Source organism: Halichoeres trimaculatus, unplaced genomic scaffold (genome assembly GCF_033239565.1).
Source record: "Halichoeres trimaculatus isolate MK-OKI-2021-1 unplaced genomic scaffold, fHalTri1.1 fHalTri1_scaffold_1, whole genome shotgun sequence".
NCBI lineage: Eukaryota > Metazoa > Chordata > Actinopteri > Labriformes > Labridae > Halichoeres > Halichoeres trimaculatus.
In genome coordinates, this window is record NW_027437179.1 from 28,883,123 (window position 1) to 28,903,820 (window position 20,698).

Here is a 20,698-nt window from a genome sequence, read left to right on the forward strand (position 1 = left end):
AGCAGTATCCTTGCAATAAGAAATAATGCACGCAACAGTAATAGAATCTAAATTATAGAGTACCATTATTATATGATGTGGCAGGCAATATATTCCAGACTTGACAGACACCTTAACAACAGTATGTTAATTCTTATTCTAAGTTTAACTGTATGAAATGATTAAAATATCATTAAGTGACAACTGAGAACCCTTAAATCATGTTTATTGAGTGTTGGGTGAAGAGCGTTACTGGCTGCTTTTTTTCTTTCCTTTATTTTACTGCTGCCATAGACTCTGTCTTCAAACTTTTAAACCAAAGGAAGTGGTAAGAAACAGCATTTGGGCCCTGAACTCTGCAATTTAATCCTAAATATGGCCAGGGCCTCTCTGTTAAAAATTAGCATAACTTAGGTTTGAACAAAATCATTTCACCTTAAAAAACTTCATTTGCAACGTCTGCCGTTGTTTCTGCTCACACGCCGCTGTCTCTCATTTCCATAAAATGTTTACCTACAGTCATCAGATTTCGCAGCAGCAGAGTAACTTCCACTTGCTTTCGAAATGTATTTGCATGTACTCCTCTACTATGACACACAGCTTTATACCAGGTTCCAACCATTTGTACACAGTCTTATTAATGTTTGTGTTCTGTATTATCCCAACACACTCAGTTAGGATATCTTGACATGAAGTATTTCTTTGAGCTCTAATTTGAGGGCATCCCTTGAGCTAATCCTATGCTTCCTCAGTTATCTTCTTCATGCCATGCCTGTATTTCAGGCAATGATTTTGAAGAAACCTTCAGGCTCTTTTAGTCAGTCACCTCACATTTAGCTGAAACATAATTATAAAGACTGTAATTACATTCAGAGATCAAAGGGTTGTGTGTTAATGTGCTGGCTGGTTACTTTTAAGATTTATTTTCTCTCTCATATAACAAGGTTTTATATAAAGCTGAGGCTCTTCTTGTACCACTGGCAACTAGACTTTTTTGTTACCTCTAATTATAATTTTATAATTCTGTGGTTATAATAAGTTCAAACATTCATAGGACTCATCCAGCCACTGCAGAAAGTGTGGCACCATCTTAACTTGGAAATGAAGACCATGTGGAGACTGCAGGGCATTAGCGCAGATATCCACAATGTTGTGTTGTGTTGTTAGTATGGAGAAACCTAAGTAGATCCATGCCATGGGAGGAACAGGGGAGCAGCCTTAAAAGCAGCAGAAAGCATTACTCATTCTTTTCTGTAACTGGAAAATGGGAGCAATCAGAGAGGAGGGGGAGTGTTTGTGAGATCATTTCCTGTTTCTTTTTTTTTCTTATTTGCCTACCTCAACATGTTTCCATGCGCTGTCAGTCTGTTTTAAAGTAAAAAAAAAGTATACATGGGCTGCCTGTTCATTCTGCAGGTAGAGGAGTGAAGCAGTAAGTAGGGCAGTCAGGGGAAAGTTGAAACAGGGATAGAGGCTGTGTTGGGATTTTTATTAAACGTCTTGTATGCCAGCAACTTGAGTGTTTACCACACTTTCCACATGCAGACACTGGAAAACATTGAAAGTAATGGGGCCACAGAAAGCAATACCGTAGGAAAGAAAAGCTTCTTTGTGTGCACAATGACACATGTTTAAAAGTAAATCAAATATTTACATCAGCCCCTGCAGCCTGGGGGAAATCTTTCCTTGAAAGCTAAGTTCTTCTCTATCATGCTAACAGCTCAGAGAATAGGATAGGAAGTACAGCACCTTAATTGCACCTTAATTTCTTGAGGACAAAGGACTGACCTGACTTGTGGAATGTCAGGGCTGGAGGGGTAGAGCAAAGTGGGGCCCATCAAAGAGCAGAGGTCAGGATTAAGCGGGGGAAGGGTCCTGATAATTGGAGGAATAGGTGGGAGCAAACTGAGCTCTTTTGTTTTGAACAGCAGTGTCCTGCATGGTCTGCCTGGCTTTCTCTGCTGCTCAGGCAAATCCTGCAGAGGAAAAGGACAACATTAAGTTGACTTCTCACTGGGCCTCTACAGTCCAGTGCACAGTGAGGGCAAAAGTGTGATCATATTATTGATCTTTAATTAACACAATTAAGTGCAGTCATGACTGATGACAATGGCTGGCAATTGTAGTGCCGCTCAAGTAGCTCCCCGCATTTCAAATAATATTCACAAAGGCATTACTATAAATTTATAGAAAATACCATAAAGAAAAAAATGAAACCAAGTATGAATACATTTATAATTGGTGGATTGTTTTTGTACACCAATAGTCATGCAAAAATAGAGTAAAGATTTATATTTCGTGAGATAATTCAATTTGAACACAGGTTTGAAGAAAAGCTGTCCTTATTTGTAAGAAAAGCGATATTTCTTCCACCAACTGACCAACTATTATCTATATAAAGATGTCATAATAAACTGTATTGCTATTTTTGTTCTTAATATATTGGGACCATTAGGTCACAAAAACTTAAGATGCATATGTGATACAGAAAGTGTTTGAATGAAAAATTTAACACTGTTTATGTAAAAGTTGGAACAAGAAACAGTAGGGAAAGGTGGAGAATTTGAATTTGTCTGCTGCATACAAGAGTAGTATGAAAATCCGTATCTGAGTTTACAGACACTCACATAATGTAAATCAGGCCCCTCTGTGGCAGCGTGCCAACAGATCCTGGTATCCTGCGGCTCTGGATATTGTTGGATATTGTTTGGGGTGCTGTGGCTGACATGTCTCCTCAGTGTTGCATGGATTAGTCTGTAGGTGCTTTGAGGATTTGGAAAATGCCACTGCTCATGTTTTCCATGGCTGCAAGTCTTTGAGTTTCTGTGCCCTCGGATTTTGAGTGTTTGTCACTATCTCAGGTCAGTCAAAAGTGATTTGTCTTGTTCCATGTTTTATCTAATCAGGGACAGCATATCAAAGTGCAGCAGAACTCTGGAGAATGGGGTTCCTGTTATGTTGGGTTATCAAATTGTGATGTTTTCTGGCTGTGTTTCTGAAGCACAGGAGCAAACAGGGGGACATTGGTCTCTGAAGCTAGGAGTCTCCATGGAGGGTGTCTTAAATCCAACCTGGTGTGGGAGAAGGAGGTGGTTTAAGGTTACAGAAAGAATTAATATGGGTAGGTACGCATTGACAGACTTTGAGAGTAAAATGCATCAGCTGACTTGTAGCAAAGACAAAAGTACTGAGCAAAGTGGCACCTTGCAGAAGGGACCAAATGTTTTAACTTGAATGAAGGTGCAGCCAAAAATCTTATGCCCATGGGAACCTGCACCCGAAGGCTTTGGAATAGAACCTATGACAGACCTGAGACATACTGCAGGAACTATTTTACCCATCTGGCATGGAAGCTCATGTTGGAGGTGCTGACGTAAACTGATGAGGGAAAAAGTCACCTTGGATACAGACTGTGTTTCCACAGCGACCTTGCCTGTGCAAAGCTATTCCAGGGAAAAACAGACAAACTGACAAATGAATATTGAATTTTTCAGTCATGAAATCTGCGACATGTGGATTCTTATGCCGATTCAAAGTGAGTGATTGTTCAGATGTAGTTATTGGTAAGCCACAATGCATTGAGTTATAGGGTTTTTTTATACTGTTAAACACAGAAATACCTTAATCTTGAGATGTACTCCAACTCAATGCAGTGCGACAACTCGTAAAAAAGGCATTGTAAATTCAGAACATAAATTGAAAAAATTAGAATCATTTTCATATGTCAACATGCAATGCTAAATTAATCACAATGCGTAAGTAATATCCACTGAATGGACGCCAGGTATAATTTTAGGTAATTTTGAAGCACTCACATTATGCTCAAGCTACCTATTACACACACTCGGATCAATTTATGCCAATTGAGTAGATTAAAAAAAGCTGCTTTTGGATTTATTATGCATTTTGAAGGGTCCAGTGCAAACACATAAAAGCAGCAGATAAGCACAATGCCTTTAGCTAGTACGCCATTACATTGCATTTGATTTCTCTACTGCATTTTATTACTGGAAATCAAAGCATGTTTTTCTTGTAGCATGCAGGTCTATGAAGAACATGTTTTAGACCTTGAGTCTGAACAGTGTTTAACTGCAAGGAGAGGAAGAGCAAATTATACTGTCTCAGCAAGAAATTTCCTCCTCTGAGGAATGCTGTAATAAATCATTTGCAGGATAATGACCAGATAAAATCCAATCTTTGGATACATCCATATATCAAACCATTAATCTATGGGTCTTAGTGCCTGTGTGTTCATATGTGTGTCCATTAAACATGTTTTTACTGCATCACTATTGTTATCTAAAATGAAAGGAATCTGTATAAATCTTGCAACTATTTACAATGACACGAACAGTGAAATCTGAACACACCACTGGCTCAGTTTGACATGTGGTGTAACATGATGTAGAACTTTTCATTGCCAAACACTCACAATGTGCAATTTTTTTTTTCATTTTCGCTTCCATAATCAGAAAAAAGCAACATTTAAGAGGGACCCAGTGATAATTGATCAGATATGTATGAAAAGAACATCTTCAATTTTTGTTTCTCATATTGTGATATAAATAAAACACTACAGTGAATACAAAATGAGCCCACTACAACTTAGGATTATCTTACAACAAGAAGAACTTGGCTTTGAGTTTAATAAAGCAAATGATACCCAAATAATCTGTACTATAAAGAGATGGTTTCCTCTGTCCTGCTAAGGTTGAATGAAAACTGAGCTACCTAAATTCACTTCACCTCTTGGCTCCACCCCTGTGGCTTCTTTGCCAGAGAAAAGTGGAAATTTCCAGTAATTCCTCCTGCTTTGCAAGAAACGCTCCTCCTTCTTCTACTTTCCCGCCTTTCACTCTTTACCTGCTCTCTCTCTCTCTTTCTCTCTCTCTCTCTCTCTCACACACACACACACACTCCTGCTGCTGCACACAGGCCCAAAGACCTAATGGCCTTTTGCTGCTGCAGAAAATACAACTTTTACAATAAGAAAGCACATACGCTTTTACAATAAAAAAATTGTTCCTGCAACATCTCTGGCCTCACCATGGGTCTCACCTAAACACTTAACTGCTCTCACTTAATTATGATCCTTGAGTTAGAGATGTTAATGATTAAGGTGTTTAATCTTTGCTTGTTTTGGGTAGCAGTCGGATTAAAAATGAAAAGTACTTTTTTTTAAAGATTTCATTTGCACAGATCACCAGAGAGTGTTACCAACTGTTTCTTTGTGTACTGTTTTGAAAGCTTATTAAGGGTTAAGCTATGTTAGCATTACATTAGCTCTTCAATGATGAACAAGCGTTAGTTTGGGATCACAGAACAGATGGTGGATTTGCATTTCTATTTCTCATGCTGATCTGATATTCTGGTGTGTGGTTGGTTTCGGAGATATCAAAGCTGACACATCAGAGAATCAGAAAATATGACTGGAGCTTTCAGAGATAACAAAGAAAGCCAAGGAGTGGCTCTGATGGAGAAACAAGATGATTTGTGTTATCATGTTTACAGTCTCAGAGAATCTGGCTATCTCTTGGCTGCATCTGTGGTTTTATAACTTCCTCTTACTCCAAGAGTACAATATAACTGTGCGCACATGTGCAGCCATCGTGCTTGACGGACACACTGCAAATAAAGCCACAAGACAGCTGGAGAGGAGAAGTTTGAGTGTGCGTGAGGCACACTGACCTTAGACTCATTGTGAAGCACCAACAAAGAGCCATCTGCACAGCAACCACAGCTGAGATGAGGGACTCACACACAGGGGGACAGAGGGGGGAGGGACACAGAGACCTGGAGAGTGTAAAAACAAGACAATAAGTGCATGATAAAGAAACATTTGATGAGCCAGTTCATGTCTGAAACACTAGGGTAGCAAGCATGGATATCTCTTAGGTCTGAAATGAGAAGCTGTGCTGCACATGGATCTCTCTGCTGCTTGTTAAGTGGTAGACAAGAGCTTCTGGCCTAATCACTCAAGAGCACATTTCCTGCCTCCTGCATGCTAAGATTAAGTTCACTGGAGCTCTTTGAGGCTAATATTTAGCCATGGACTGTAGACATGTGGCATATCTAAACATTCAGCAGCAGAATCATGCATGCCCTCTTTCTGCAGGGATGCAAACTATAATAATAAAAAGGGTAAAAGATTAAAAGGAGGTTTTAAGTGTAACTGAAATTCTTTATCCTCTTTCCATGTGGAATATGCTGCATCACAATGTGGTGAAAACAAAGACAAAATGGTGTCAGGGACATCTGTAAAAATCACAAATATGTTTCACAGGTAAGACATGAGAGTTAGGATTGCTTAGCAACAGCAGGGAAAAATTCTTGCAGCTTGTATGGTAACAGAGAAACTGCTCCTGCTGCCACCGTGTGGAGGACTGCTGCTACAAAGTAAAGGTTAAAATAAAGGGTAAAAAAATCACTCAACCGAAGCTTTAAAATGACTTAACCATGATTACTTATAAGGTGTAGACCCCGTAATTAAAGAGGAAGTTCAATACAGAGAAAAAGGAAATCCTCTTTTCTGTCTCAACCCTGTTTGAAAATATGTCCAGAAATTTGATTGGCTGGAAAACTGCACCAGCACTCATGGCAGGTGGTTGCTTAGCAACACTCATGGGAGGGAGAGTGGGATGGGTGTGAGCGGGAGGGGGGAGGCGGTGGGGATGGAGTGCTGTGGGTGCAGGCAGACTAACTGGGGAAATACCTGGCACTATTCCCAAATAAACAAACACTACAGAGGAGAAGGGCAGACAGACGGGGGATTTTCAAGATAACATTTTGTTGAAGTTAAAAGGAACAAGACTTTTTAGAAGTGTTAACAGTTTTTTTTTTTAGCTTTTCTAAAGCATACATGGGAGGGAAAGTAGATAGAATTAAGTGGAAACTTTGATGGTACTCTTGCTACATGTTAGCCTAACAGAAAACGGAAACATTAGTTTTTGAAAGGACTGATAAGGAAGAGGAAACAAAACATGCCGTGTAGAGCAAAGGAACTGAACTCCACCTGTGCTAGCATGTTTCTGCCTGCACAGTCAGGTGTGGGTATTTCTAAGCAAATGGTTTGGACCAGTCACTTTCTCATAGGAAGAGTCTCAGTGAATGCAACAACTCCTAACAGCTTGGAGTGGAAAGATAATAAAGGAGAGGAGATTACGAGGTGTGAGGACGAGGGTGATAATAAAACGGGGAAGTGTTGACCAAAATGAGGAAAGAAGGAAAATGTGCTTATATGGAGAGGAGGGCTGGGTTAGGTTGGATAGGAAGGTGCAGCCTACAGAAAGAGGTGGGCCTTGGACATGGCTGATGCAGGCGGTCTCTCCAGGCAATGAGGCCTCTTTTGTCAGGAGTAGGAAATGAGGTTTGTGTTGTGATTAAAAGGAGGGTTTCTATGGCGATGCAGAGAGCCGTGTGCACAGAGAATTTGTTGGGAACGGAGGGGGCTAAAGTGAGAGTAGAATTTCAAAGAAAGCAGTCTCCTCCATCTCACTACAAGCCCTCTGCTTTTTCTACGGTGGCCTTTTATCTCTGGTAATCTGTTTTCATAGCCTCACAGTTGAGACGGGAGCAGAGCAGGGATTATCCTGAGCAGAGCAAGTCGCCGGCTGATCAGTTATAAATGTTTACAGAGTAGCATTTTCACTTCCTCAAACCGCTGCTGTCACAACCTTGAAGTAAAAGAAGTAAAAAAAAAAGCTATGATGGCATCAGTGTGGCCTTTAAAGCCTAAATTTAGAAACAGGCTTTGTTAATTGTTTCACAGAGAAAAAAAATGTTTCTTAAAATAAGTCCCCTCCCTGTAGTTCTATTTTGTGCAGAGGAAGTTTCTGTCTGCAGTGACTGCCATCTTTACCCCGACACAGGCTCACTCCAGGATGTTTGGATGAGATGACATATGAAACTCTCAGTGACCAAAGTGAAGTTACAGAAACAATCTACTGAAGTTAGGGGAACACACTTAGAGAATATAAAAATCTGCATCACAACTAGGAGCTGATGTAGACATAGTGAAAAGTAAATTGTAATTTACAGGTAAGTAAATATGAAAAGATTTTGTGACAATAGTTCAAAGACATGAGCCTGATTCTCTAAATCACATCTAAAATATCACTTTTATTCCACCCACAAATATGTGTTGAAAATCAGTGATTACAGTGCAGCACTAAAGCCTCTCACCTCTTTTTGGAACACAGTATCAAGGCCCCAGCATGCCAATTACAATTACAAAAGCTTCTGCTGCCCCCAACCTTTTCTATTGAGCATAGCAGCAAGTAACATGTAATGAAGCGCTGTCAGAGAGGGCTGCACTCAGACCAGACTGTGTAGTTAAAGCCAGATGGCAAATCACACTTCAAAAGGACAGCTGGTAACCAGAGTCTGAAATGCATCTTTATAGCTCCAAATCTAATTAGTCCAGACTAAAGTAATCAAACCAAGATATGATACACAAGCAGTGCCTGTGGTACATCATAAAAGGGACAAACAACAGAATTTAGCCGAAATGTGTTCATGTGCAGGCTGCAGCAAATGAAAACTGCAGGTCAGGAGCAGTCCTGTGTAGCATGACCTCAGTGAAATCAGACCTTTAAACAGCAGAGAGAGTGTTTAATGAAAATGTTAACTTCATCACAGGTTCAGATCAACAGTTTTATCCAGGGAGCATAGTCAGCCATCAGACCTTTGCAGCTTTTATTGCTGCCTGCTGGCGTGAACTATCTTTCTGCTGAACCTGTAAGGTAAAGAAATGAAGTTGACAAAGTTGATCATGGGTACAGTTAGTAGAAGAGAAAACTGCGTAAGTGTTGAACTTCACTAACCCCTTTCACTATCCGCCTGCGAAGTTCCCGCGGTGAAAGTGGTCGCTCTTCCTCATCTGTGATCGGAGTCTCATCATACTCTAAACTGAGAATCCCAAACAATAAAAAAAACATTATTGTGATCTGCATGTATAGAGTATCATTACCTAAGGAGCAGGTATCAAACGAGCAGATAAATAGAATAGAATAGAATAGAATAGAATAGAATAGAATAGAATAGAAAATACTTTATTTATCCCCGAGGGGAAATTCAGGAGTCACCGCAGCATTTAAGAAAACAAAAGTAAGAAAGAGTATAGAAAGTGCAAAAAGATCCATAATGGCCCACTTGTCTATTGCAGGTTGGACGGTGATGTTCTGCTGAAGCTGCTCTGGATTTTGTCCCAAAAGAAATTTAGCCAGGTCTTTAGGACTGTAGTCTTTCCCCAGATCCTAAGAATAACAAAGACAAAAAATGTTTAATGTAGGGATAAAGTGAAAAATAAAGCTGTGGGTTGCACCAGGTATGCATAAGCGCAAACATAACCCAATTTGAACACGAATTATAATTTTGGACAAAGTTTTCACTCAAAGTTCTCTTAAAATGACAGTTTGTCATTGACCATCCATTTGAAAAATTGGAGTACTTGGAGTGGGAGAAGCAGAGAGTTTCATCAGCAGTACCTCATGCAATACAATGATGTAATCATTTACATCTTTGTAAAAGATGACATCATTTGTTGGGATAAAATTTCAAAAAACCGGAATATCAACATTTACGCAAACGTCTCATGTGCATAAATACATAAATAAGGTTAAAATGTTATTTGTGTAACAATAATCAGGTTATTTTAGATGAACCTTCTACCAGTAGAGTTCCTCCGGACAATGAAACAACATAAGTTACAAAATAACTACTTTCTTCTACATTTGCACCTTAACTGAAGATATAACTCATGTGGAGCTGAAGCAAAAGGCCTAAAAAATGTATGTCTTTTAAATGAATGTAGGACAGAAGCACTGCTTACTTGAGAGTTAAGGAAAGCTTGCATGGTGAGTAGCTCATTGGCCTTCTGCTCCACCAAACCCAGGTAGGCCATGATGTTGTTCTCACTGATTCCTGCAGAGAAGCCTAGTTTGTCCTCGATCACTGAGCGGTCGCACTCTATTTTAGAGACGATGCTGTCCACTTCTGTGAGAAATTAAAGTCAGGAGTTAGCTTTACTGTATTTATTTTGGATACATTTTTTGCTGGAGCTACAGTATGTTGAATTGTTTCTTTATATTTTATTTGGTGTCTGAAAAATCTGTTTGCACAGGTCTATTATTTCTTGTTAATTTCATGAGACATCAAATCATAACCAGACCTGTTTTGATCTGCTCCAGGATTTTACTTATGATGCTGGCTCGTTGCTCGTAGTCCTCAGTTTGAAAATCGATCTCCTTTTGTTTCTCATCCAATTTTCTCATCAGAGTGTCATGTTCCTGCTCCTGTTGCAAAGCTGTTTCTCCGAACTGCTCAATCTGCAACTGTATCTGCAGATGAAAACATTGTGAGACACAGTGGAAACAAATGGATTTACTGACAGTGCAACGTTTAAGAAAAATGTACTTGTTTAGTTTCTTGAAACCAAATTTTTTTTTTTTTCAAGAAAATCAACAGGAAACTTTTCAGAAAACTTTTCTTACACCCCATTAGCAGACTATTTCACTCTTTACAAGAAACCTGGGCATCAATTTTTTCTTTCAATATCTTGAAATAAGACATTTTTCTAGACTTTTTAGGTTAGTATGGCTCACATGAAGTATATTACCCCCCCCCCCCCCCCCCCCCCCCAAAAAAAAAAAAAAAAAAAGAAAACAGATGTAAATACATTTTGGATTTCAGTGTATGCTGTGTATCATCATTTAGCACCGTTATCCAGGGTATTCTACCCTGCTACTGAGTAAAAGTATGAGCAAATATATGGCTTAAACTGGAAGAAATAATTTCCAGTGCATCCATAAAACAAAATGTCAAACAGAAAAACTAAACTCACCTGGCTGATTTGATCCCTCAAAACCTCAGCCTCACTATTTTGCTCGTTCACAAAATTGAAGAGCGCAAAGTTGCGGTCTTCAACTGCACAGAAAAACACAAATGAGATACACTGATTTCTTCTGAATTGAATCTTTATATTGAAAAATATCAATAACTGAAAAATGGGATATATAATTAGCACATGTCTAAAAGATGCTGTCAAAAATCAAGAAAGGAATTCCGCAACCAAAGTGCCTGTAAGATGCATTGTCCCTGTGTGTCAGCAAGACTTACCTTGGATGAATCTGGTGACCAGCAGGTCCAGGTTGTCCTCCCCTGTCACATTCTGGATCTTCTCAAAAACCTCCTCCAGAGTGTCCAGAGACTCTTCTGCTGAATCCATCTTCCTCTGCTCCTTTAGCACTGACACTAGTTAAAACAAGTGCCACAACAAACATGTAAATATCATCACAACAGGGAATTATGCTCTTTCTTTGTTCCTTCGTTTTTGAATGTCTATACTTGGAAAAACTTAACTTTTAAAATGAGCTTCACATTGTAGTTATTCCAATACAGTTTTGTCATTTCCTACAGTGTTGATATGGTGACTGGAACAGTACAAAACAGACTGTGAAAAGGATTTTTTTCAATTCACTGACAGGTTTCAGTCCGCTATTTTACTCCTTTTGGATTTCAAATACAACAGGGCAATAAACACTTTCTGTTGAATTTGTTGTTGTTTCTATCCAGGGTTTCTGGTGTTCTATCCAAAATGATTTGAAGCTCTTGTTGTCAATGGTGTTATTTCTTTGTTTATTTATGTTATTGCCTAATAAATCAAATTAAATCAGAAGATAGTAATTTTATATCTTGAGAATAACAAAGAGTATTTATTCAGGTTTCTGTGAGCATAAAACTCGAAATTGAACTTAAACAGGGAACGTTGTGGAAAGCAGCTTGTCAGAGTTTATTTTAGAGTTTAAATTCAAATTAAATGTGTACTTCCTGTATATCCTAAAACCACTTTCAAAATATAGTATGGTGTTTTTGAAGTGGGTCCCAGTCTCTCTTTTCTGCTGGCTGGAAGGAGTCAAGTTGACAGTTCAGAGACCCAATTAGCTGTTACCAATTGTCAGTGTGCTGCAAGCAGAAGAACATGTACTGTATTTGTCCAATTGTGCACAAAATAGGCATTCTTATAATTAGCTTAACTCTGTAGTATAGTTGACCCTGTCTGCAGAGGTTAACTATCCTGCTTCTTCCATGGTCTCCAACTGGTTTATCAACAAAGACTTGGAGGTTATTACCCTGCTGACAAGTGCCTCATGTGATCTCACTTGAAAAAAAAAACAATGGAACTATCCTCTTAATGCAGCTACAGACGACTCTTGGTAGTTTCTGAATAGTTTGATAAGGACCTTTAAGCTTCAGCCACATTTGGAGCTTATTGGATTCTTTTTTCTGGGCTTTGCTAATGAGATAAATTAAAGGATGTGCAGAGGAATAAAAGCCATTAATCTAAGAGATTCTCCAATGAATAGATATTAGTTTTCACCAAAATCATCACTTGGGTCATACATTGTCTGTGTCCCGCCTCGTGGCCGTCATCCTGTCCTCTTTTCTCGCTGCACTTGGTGGTCATAAACTCTTTCAGGCTACACTCGCGTGCGATGACCCTCTCCAGTTCCTTCATCTCCACATTGTATTGGGCAAGGTCCTTTTCTGTCTTCTCCTTCATCATGGTCATCTTGGACTGGGCCTCCACTCTGGAGCAAAGCTTTTCATGCTCAAGATATTCAACAAGCAAAATGACAAGATGCAAATAACTCTTCACATTTCTTACCTTGAGTCATAGGCAGCAGTGGAGTGGGTGACAACTTCTCCAATCTTCTTGCGTATGTCACAAAGTTCCTACAATACAAGAATCAGAGCAAAGAGTTGTAAAACCAGTGTAAAAACACAACAAGAATATCTTCTAGTATAAAACCTCTAAACCTCTGACCTTTTCCAGCCTGTTTTTAAGTTGCTGGAAACGAGCACGCTCAATTTGAAGTGTCTGCAGTTCCTCACGTAGGTGGCAGTTGTTGGTAAGCTGCTCATTGAAGCGTGTTAAAGCCTGGACAGGACACATAAGACACACTTGAGATGCACAATAAATGTGTCTATGTAATACAGTTCCTGGTTTCTTTATCCATCTGGTATGTCGTTTTTGATGGGTGAAGTTTTACCACTCACCCTGTCCAGTCTGTATTCCAAAGTGTGAATAGTTTTCTCTGTTTGTTGAACCTCATTTCTTTGTTTTTTACTGGCACTGACCCTGCTTCTTCGCTGCCCTTCTATCTCCAGCCTCATGTTTGATATCTGACCATATTATAGACACAGAAACCTTGGTTAGTGACAAAAACACTGGTAGATATGGAGTAAATCTCATTGCAATATGACTTAATGGACCTCTTTCTCCAACTCTTTTTGACAGTCCTTCTCCTTTTTTAGCTCCTCCTCCAGCATGTCTTTCTGCTCCAGCAGAGCTCGAAGACTCTGAGCATCCTCACTATCCTGCTGTTGACGTGACACCCTCTTACACAGTCCAAGATTTCGATGCAGCTCCTCTTGCTCCTTCTGCAGCTTCTCTATTTCCTGCCTTTATACAAAAAAAGAAAACTTAAAAAAAAATCACATTTAGTTTTGAAATTGTGGCGCTTGTCATTGTGCATACTCACTCTTGTTTGCGCATCTGCTCCCGGGCTTGAAGGCTATATGCTTGCCGATCTCCTTCCATAATTTTGAACTGTCGCTGCAGTTTGGCCATCTCAGATTCTACATAAAAGAAAAGCATGAATTCAACTTGCTAATGCAACTTGTGATATATACAAGTTCAGTCTATAATTGCAACATGGCCTGGATTACCTGTGCCATCAATATCTATTTCACTGGTGTCTGAGCGAGCACTTGCAATAGATTTTCCCCGTGGCATGGCTTCAGTGGTCTGTAATGCACAGAATGGAAAATAAAAAGTTTAAATGCTATTTACAGAAAACATTAAACCTGTAGGAATGTCCCTGTGAAGACCATTAAGATAAAACAAACATTGATATCAAGCCTCATATTCAGCTATCAAATTTGTGAATAAGTTAATCATTTTAAATTTGAAAAAGGAAAAAGTGGCATTTAACTTCTCATATGTTTGAGAGTCAATTTCTTCAGGAACGCGTGTTTTAAACCCAAGTTGTATACCTGACAATTACCTCAAGTACTTCTCTTTGTATGCAACCTTTTCATCTGCTTTGTATTGTACGATGTGTCCATATTTTGCGTAAAAGAATATACAAGTATCCTCACATGCGCAATCAAATTATTGATAACTGAAGAAAAAACGTTAAAATATGAGTCATATCTTTACTTGTGAGAAAAGCTAACCCAAGGTCCATTGTTTTAGTTCATGTCGTAAAAAATGTGCAAAGCTATTTCGTTTTTTAAGACTTAATTTTACTATCTTTGGAGTTAAAGTTTTCAAAAATGCATAAACTGTTTCATAAACTACGTTTCTACTTACCTGATGAAAGTTAAAAGTTGAAACACCGTGAAACCTCTTGGGCTACACAACAAACTCTCTTCAACATGAGTTGTTAGCAACAGTTGCTGGGAATCAAGGGGCTCTGCTTCCCTGAGTGCAGCCTCACAGGCTACAGTCAGGTATTTATGATGACGTTCAGCGGTAAAATCTGACTTTACCGTAACCGCGACATTAATCTGTCATCTACTGTGGCGTATTGCATTCACCTGTAAATAATAATAAAAACATTATCCTGTTTTTACGATATGACTATCCCATAAAAACAGGAACTTTTATCTATTTTTGAATTTCCTGATTTCATGAGATACTATAGTATCTCATAAAACATATCTCGCAAAAACAAAAAGTATTCATATTTTAATTTTCCTGTTTTTATGAGAAAACTATCTCTTAAAAACAAGAACATATTTATTTTTGATTTTACTTGTTGTTTACAGTATCTTTTATTTTATTTTATGCTATCTCATACAAACAGGAATCTGAAAACTGAAGAAATTCCTGAAAATCTTCAGTCGTCATTTCGATGAAGAAACATGAAGAATGTCACTATTGGCTAAAACACATTACAAAGCCTACCTTACTTGTACTGACCCCGCTCCTCTGGCGGCAAAACCATGCAGCGACGAGTCATGCAGCGGAGCGTCATGGGAAATCTTTTTTTTTTTTCAAGTGAATGCAATACGCCACCGTAGAAAGTCAAACTTGAGTGACTGCGAATAGGGTGAGTAACTTGGTGTCGTTCAGTAGTGAGAATATTTTATTAAAATGTTGAAACGCTTGCATGTTCTAAATTAAGGTGGTGTCAGAAAACTGTGTCAAGCGTATTCAAGTTGGGCCTACACTTTCCTCGTTTCTCTTCATCAGACGTACTGTAAAACATCACACATTTGTGGGGAAATGTGATATCTCTCTTTACCTGGTCTGGGGAATCCGAAGACATCTGCACCATTTATAAATGTTTCAGGTTTAAGCACTTTTGCTGAATGTAAAACAGAGAAGAGATTTCAAAAAGGAACACTCATTGTTTTTACACCATTATTTTTTTTTTTCATTGATATGTAAACGCAGACCTAAACATTAGCTATCTTCAAAAAGGTACACAACTACAGAAATCAGCCTGTTACTGAATTTAAACAAATGTTAATCTGCTGTTAGAAAATTTTACATGACAGAGGCTTTGTATGAATCTTGTTTTTATGACTGTACATTCATATAGGACACCACATTGTAGTTCATCTTATTCCTCCATACACTGTTTAGTAGTAATCCGTAGGACAAAGCTAGTTTAATCATAAAACATACACAGTTATTCATTTTATAGGAAAAGTGATGTAAATACCAATATATTATTAAGTCAGCTGTGAATTTTTGACTATAGTTTATTGCTCTGATTCTGGTTCTGGTTGTGGTTCTGGTTTTGGCTGTGGTTCCTCCTGGGCTGGTGTCGGTGGGACACCCTTTAGAAAGGTACAGAAGTGCTCTTCAGTATTGAGCTCAGGTTTCCTCAACAGCAAGTGGCATTTTGGGAAGAAGTAGGCTGCCACCAGTCCAAAGTTGCTCGCCAGAGTGAAAGACACATGCACAATAGACTTCCTCTTTGTGTCCAGGCCAATGTAGATTGGAATAAAGGTCACCCAAAACACACAGTAGATCAGGGAGGAGAAGGTTATGTCTCTGGAGAGGTTATACTGATGTGGAGGCTTTGCTGCCATGAAGGTGCACATGAAAGATGCAAGGGTCATTGCACAATTTAAACCTTGCATTAATGCAAATCCACCCAAGGGTTCAACTGGACATGCTAGAAAATCTCTGACAAAGTTTATTGTCATATTTGCCCGATAGTCCGACAGAGAGGGCCCAGCCTGGACAAACCAACCGCAGAGACCAGCCTGCACAGCACAGCACGCCAGCAAAAACAGCCAGCTTCCATGGCGCCTCAGTACATTCAGGTGAGAGGCCGCCATCTCTGGAAACTCTGACACGTAGACTATCTGTGTGAAAAGAGGGTTGATCACAACATACTCTATTTGATTAGTCCCATTCAGAACAATATATGACAAAGCCGAGTGCTGTTATACTGGTTATAATAATGGAAGATAGTCACAGTTGTGTTGATATTCAGTGCAACAGCACCACCCTGAGTGTGATGCCAGATCCCTTTAAACAACTCGTGGAGGATTGTTGCCAAGTTATCCAAATGTTTTCAGGAACAATTGTGATTGCTGTTTTCTATTCAGTACCTTAGACCAGCTACTGTCTCACTGTATTATGAAAATGTATATACATAATATTTAAATCAAAGGTTTTTATAGCAGTTTTGGTGGCCATGTGGCTCTCAGGTAATGAAATTTATCCAGATGTGTTTGCTGTGGTGTTACTAAAATATTTTAAACACTAAAGGCAGAGTAATACATGTCGTTAAAAGTCCCTGTGTTGTTGTAATGTACATCAACCTTCAGTGAATGCCTCTTGTCAAATCAAGTCTTTTGGTCTGAACAAATAACAGTTTTAACTTGAATGCTCACCTGCAGCGAGATGAACATGATAATGGAGAAGGCAACTGTTTGGAAAATGCAGGTGAGTGGCAGCTGGAGACGACACACCACATCACCTGGCTGCCCCAGGAAGAGCAGGAGACAAAGGCAAGCTCCCATCAGGCTTAGCAGAGCCACAAAACTCCAAACACCCCCCGAGGCTTTCACCATCAGAGTTCCTCTGTGCTTCAGGAAGATGACTACCACCGAACCTTGACATATCAGCAGCAGCACAACAGCCAGGATTATCACCAGAGCCTCGATGGAGTCCCAATACAAAACATCAAAGGTGGGTTCTGTGCAGTTAGTGCTCCGGATCAGAGACCATTCACCCTTAGGGCACTTAGTGCACTGGATGTCCTCTGTTAGACGGGAAGCACAGATAAAATTTGGTTTGGTCAATAAGGCGCACAGTCAAATCAAACAACTAATAGCAGGTGATGTATTGTTGGATTTTATCCCTACTGACCCTCATTCCACAAGCCATTTGACATTTATACAAGGGCTACACAGCTGTAAGCAACTAACTAACAACTTTTATGGTTGGAAAGCTCAGTGAATCTAAAAGTTTGTGGTAATTCACACATAGACCAAGGCATACATGAATAAAATAAGTATTCATAAAAGCAAGCACATTGGCCATGCTTGTCTCATTTTGCAAAAGTTCTCATAAACAAAAACAGAGCATTGATAAGAGGTCATTTGTAGCACTTGTGTGTATTTTGGGAAATGTGCTGATTTGTTCTCTTAAAGAGAGTAGTTACAAAGACCTAACGAAAATTGTAACCAATATGTCAAAGGAGACAGAACACAAGCCTTTCAACTTAAATATTGCACTTTTCTCTTGAATAAGGTGTGAGTAAGGCTTGAGTATTGGAGAAAACTTGTTACCCTCATTTGCCTGGTAGGTCCCTGGCTGGCAGTCGATACAGTCAAAACAGCAGGAGTGAAAGCCTTTCACTCTGCGGACCTGTCCATTCTCACATGCTGCTGAACAAGTAGACTGAGGAATCTGCAAAAGTTGAGGTGCAGTAGTTACAGATACTAATTTGAGAAACCCAATGCTAGTTGTTTTGTTAATGCACATAATCTTAAGGGAATGTGTCTGAATTATTTGTGTTAATTATCCTTAAAGCATTTGATTTTACCTCATTGTTTGAAGTATGCCATATTAACAGGGTCTTATTGATGGACAGTTTTTTATAAAAACTTCCAACTTGTCTAAATTTTAACACTGTGTCTTCCCACACCCACTGAAGCACGTTGTAACCAATGTTTGGGTTGCCGTCACTGTCGAACACCACATTTGTGCCGTTGATTTCTACTGATGTCTTTTTTAAAACATCTAATAGCTGCAAAAGAAGATTTTAGAAATAATTCAATTGAACCTCTGCATTATAAATAATAGCCATTCATTTAGTCTGTAATTTTTCACACAGAAAATAGTACAATAGATCAAAAAAAAGTCACCTTCCAAGGGTAGATTTTGGTTTCTGGGCCCTTCATGCACACAGTTGCATTGCATTCCAGCAGACTGTGCAGTGCCTGTGCTACACTGTAGATGGCAGCATACACACCAAAAGCTGATCGCTTCACTACAGGGTCTTCAACTAAGGTGATATTAGCAGGTGACAAGTCCCAGCAGAGTGGGCAGGGATTGTCAGGATTTCCATACTTTGGTGGTGGTGTCTGCTGAGGCGTCTTCGCTCTCTCCTGGCTCAGTTTAGTCAAGAGTTCCAGTGTGTAGGGAGCCAGCTGATCCAGTGTCTTCATGTCGTCAGTGAATCCAATTATTGTGCCCACTGACTGGATGTTAGGGAGAGAGGTCAGCTGGTAATGAATGGACCAGCTTGTGCTAGCGATCCACACACCAGTCATATTCCTTCTGATAACCTAAAAAAGATGAATTAATGAATAAATAGTTATTTTTTAATAACATTTTAGAGAATTCTTCTGCTTCACTTACCTCTTTGAAGAAGAGCTCCGCAGGTGTTGGGAGTGAAAACAGCACCACCACACCCACATTGGCTGCTTCAATGTTATCGATGATGGTTTTGATGGCTGATTCAGGGTCAGTGTATACAGGAATCAGACCTTGATAGGCCACACAGACAGACTTATTTTCTGCTATTTTGGAGAACTCCTGCACTCCTCCTTGCCCGTACTCCTCCTCACTGCCCACAATCGCCACCCAGTTCCACTTGAACTCATTCAGCAGCAGCACAATGACTTCAACCTGCCATTTGTCACTGGGCACGGTGCGGAAGAACGACGGGTAGAGGAGCTTGTTGCTAAATTTGTCGCTGGTGGCGCCATAGCTAATCTGTAGTGAGAAGAGTCATATTTTACGACACAAGGTTACCAGCACTGCCCGTCACTGACAAAGAATGTGCATTTACTGTTTCTAAATGAGCTCCATAAGGGACTCTGTAAATGTAAATAATACAGTCTGTACCGCATAGGAGATATACTGAACAGAATCACATTACGCAATATATTCCGTGGTGAAAAAATGTATGTATGCATGGTGGAGAAGGTATATTGTGAGGTTAAGAAATAACCTTGTGTAAGATTAAGTTTTTCAGAAATCTCTAATGCAAAAACAGACACATTGTTCATCACACCTGTGGCATCAGAAAGAATCCCAGCAGCTTTCCAATGACAGAGACCATCTCTGAGCTGTAAGGACCAATCACGGCTGACATGCTGGTCTCGTATTCGGTGTAGTTACACTCCACGGACAATGCATTTGTAGATTTTCCGGTGAGGAAAGAGAGAGTTGGTTTCACCACCACAGCAGATTGTCTGCACGTGTCATAGATTTTAAACCCTAATTTCCTGCCTGGGAGAAGAACTTGTTTTGCGTTGATCTCATCCACTGCGTATTTCATGACTAGAGCAAGGCCAAGTCCAAAGTTATTCACACTACGGACAACAGGCAGAAAAAAACAAGGTAATGCATACATATTTGTTTTATATTTAGTCTCAAAAATACATTTATTATTACCTGTCACAGCTGATGTTGTCAGGCTCCCTCCTCTGTGTCAGGTTGCTGGTGAGATCATTGATTGAGAACAGCCCTCCAAGCATGATGTCCCCGGGCAAATCAAAGAGGCTGGTAGATATATTGTTGAACCATTCAGGTGAAGTTGCACTGTAACTTGAACTGAATGTAAGGCAAAGAATTAGCAGATGGAAAGCTGCAGCCATGCTGCTGAAAAGCTGCAGAGTAGAGCTAAAACAAAGAGCACAGCATAAGTATATGTCAGTTCTGACACAACAATGGAAATTGTTACATGCAAAATCTCTCAAAACATGTTGGTGTGATTGGCCCCTCCTCCCTCCGGCCACCTGAATGTGTCATACCGATTAACTGCAAATCAAATGAAATTGCCCTCGTAATATTGCCCTACATTTGAATTTGTGGTATAGAAGAATAAAAGTAAAGACATTATTTTCGCAATTTTTGTGACTTCAAACCTGTAGTTTAAAAGAATTGTGATAGACACATTGCAGTCATGGCATGAGACATGAAAAGTAAAACCCACTTTGCACCTCGTGTGTGTTTTGTGTAGGTTGGGTTCATCTTTCCGGGGCATTTTCCTGACATTTGCTTGTGGTTTTGTCTTTGTTTCTCTTTGGTGTAACTCTCTGTGAGGACATGAGCAAATAAGCAGAGCAGATTCTTTGTTACTGCTTGTTGTCTGAGTTGTTGTTGCAGTAAAACCTCATCAGTATCACTTTGCAAATGATTTTTTACGTATGTGTGTATGGGGGGGGGGGGGGGGGG

General features: G+C 39.5%; 2 protein-coding genes across 4 annotated transcripts; both read right to left on the reverse strand.

Annotated features, from left to right (window-relative positions):
• Positions 1-1,615: 1,615 nt before the first annotated feature.
• On the reverse strand, positions 1,616-14,455 carry odad1 (outer dynein arm docking complex subunit 1). Of its 3 annotated transcripts, XM_074673660.1 has the most exons (17): positions 14,354-14,455; positions 13,708-13,786; positions 13,521-13,617; positions 13,252-13,441; positions 13,036-13,161; positions 12,803-12,916; positions 12,644-12,711; positions 12,379-12,566; positions 11,095-11,229; positions 10,820-10,902; positions 10,148-10,316; positions 9,809-9,972; positions 9,130-9,233; positions 8,802-8,886; positions 8,663-8,713; positions 5,668-5,772; positions 1,616-1,955 (listed from the first exon to the last, which is right to left on the reverse strand). In XM_074673660.1, exons 2-16 carry the CDS (start codon positions 13,772-13,774, stop codon positions 5,734-5,736), a joined length of 1,680 nt encoding a protein of 559 aa, XP_074529761.1. In that variant the 5' UTR covers positions 13,775-13,786; positions 14,354-14,455; the 3' UTR covers positions 1,616-1,955; positions 5,668-5,733. The 3 variants fall into 3 exon arrangements, with proteins under 3 accessions (XP_074529761.1, XP_074529777.1, XP_074529769.1); XM_074673676.1 differs by lacking the exon at positions 8,663-8,713; XM_074673668.1 differs by lacking the exons at positions 1,616-1,955; positions 5,668-5,772 and adding an exon at positions 8,264-8,567.
• Positions 14,456-15,753: 1,298 nt separating this feature from the next.
• Positions 15,754-20,118, reverse strand: tas1r3 (taste receptor, type 1, member 3). The gene is made up of 8 exons (XM_074668806.1): positions 19,916-20,118; positions 19,533-19,833; positions 18,875-19,231; positions 18,379-18,801; positions 18,057-18,260; positions 17,800-17,920; positions 16,900-17,270; positions 15,754-16,365 (listed from the first exon to the last, which is right to left on the reverse strand). Exons 1-8 carry the CDS (start codon positions 20,116-20,118, stop codon positions 15,754-15,756), a joined length of 2,592 nt encoding a protein of 863 aa, XP_074524907.1.
• Between the last annotated feature and the right edge of the window lie 580 nt (positions 20,119-20,698).

Excerpts from the sequence above, each read along its gene's own strand:
- odad1 (XM_074673660.1), bottom strand. The coding sequence starts at position 13,774 with ATGCCACGGGGAAAATCTATTGCAAGTGCTCGCTCAGACACCAGTGAA. Across the intron at positions 12,712-12,802 it reads TTAAAAACAGGCTGGAAAAG|GAACTTTGTGACATACGCAA; the intron begins GTCAGAGGTTTA and ends CTTGTATTGTAG. Across the intron at positions 9,234-9,808 it reads AAGCTTTCCTTAACTCTCAA|GATCTGGGGAAAGACTACAG; the intron begins GTAAGCAGTGCT and ends TGTTATTCTTAG.
- tas1r3 (XM_074668806.1), bottom strand. The coding sequence starts at position 20,118 with ATGGCTGCAGCTTTCCATCTGCTAATTCTTTGCCTTACATTCAGTTCA. Across the intron at positions 19,834-19,915 it reads GACAACATCAGCTGTGACAG|TGTGAATAACTTTGGACTTG; the intron begins GTAATAATAAAT and ends TGTTGTCCGTAG. Across the intron at positions 19,232-19,532 it reads GATTCTTTCTGATGCCACAG|ATTAGCTATGGCGCCACCAG; the intron begins GTGTGATGAACA and ends TTCTCACTACAG.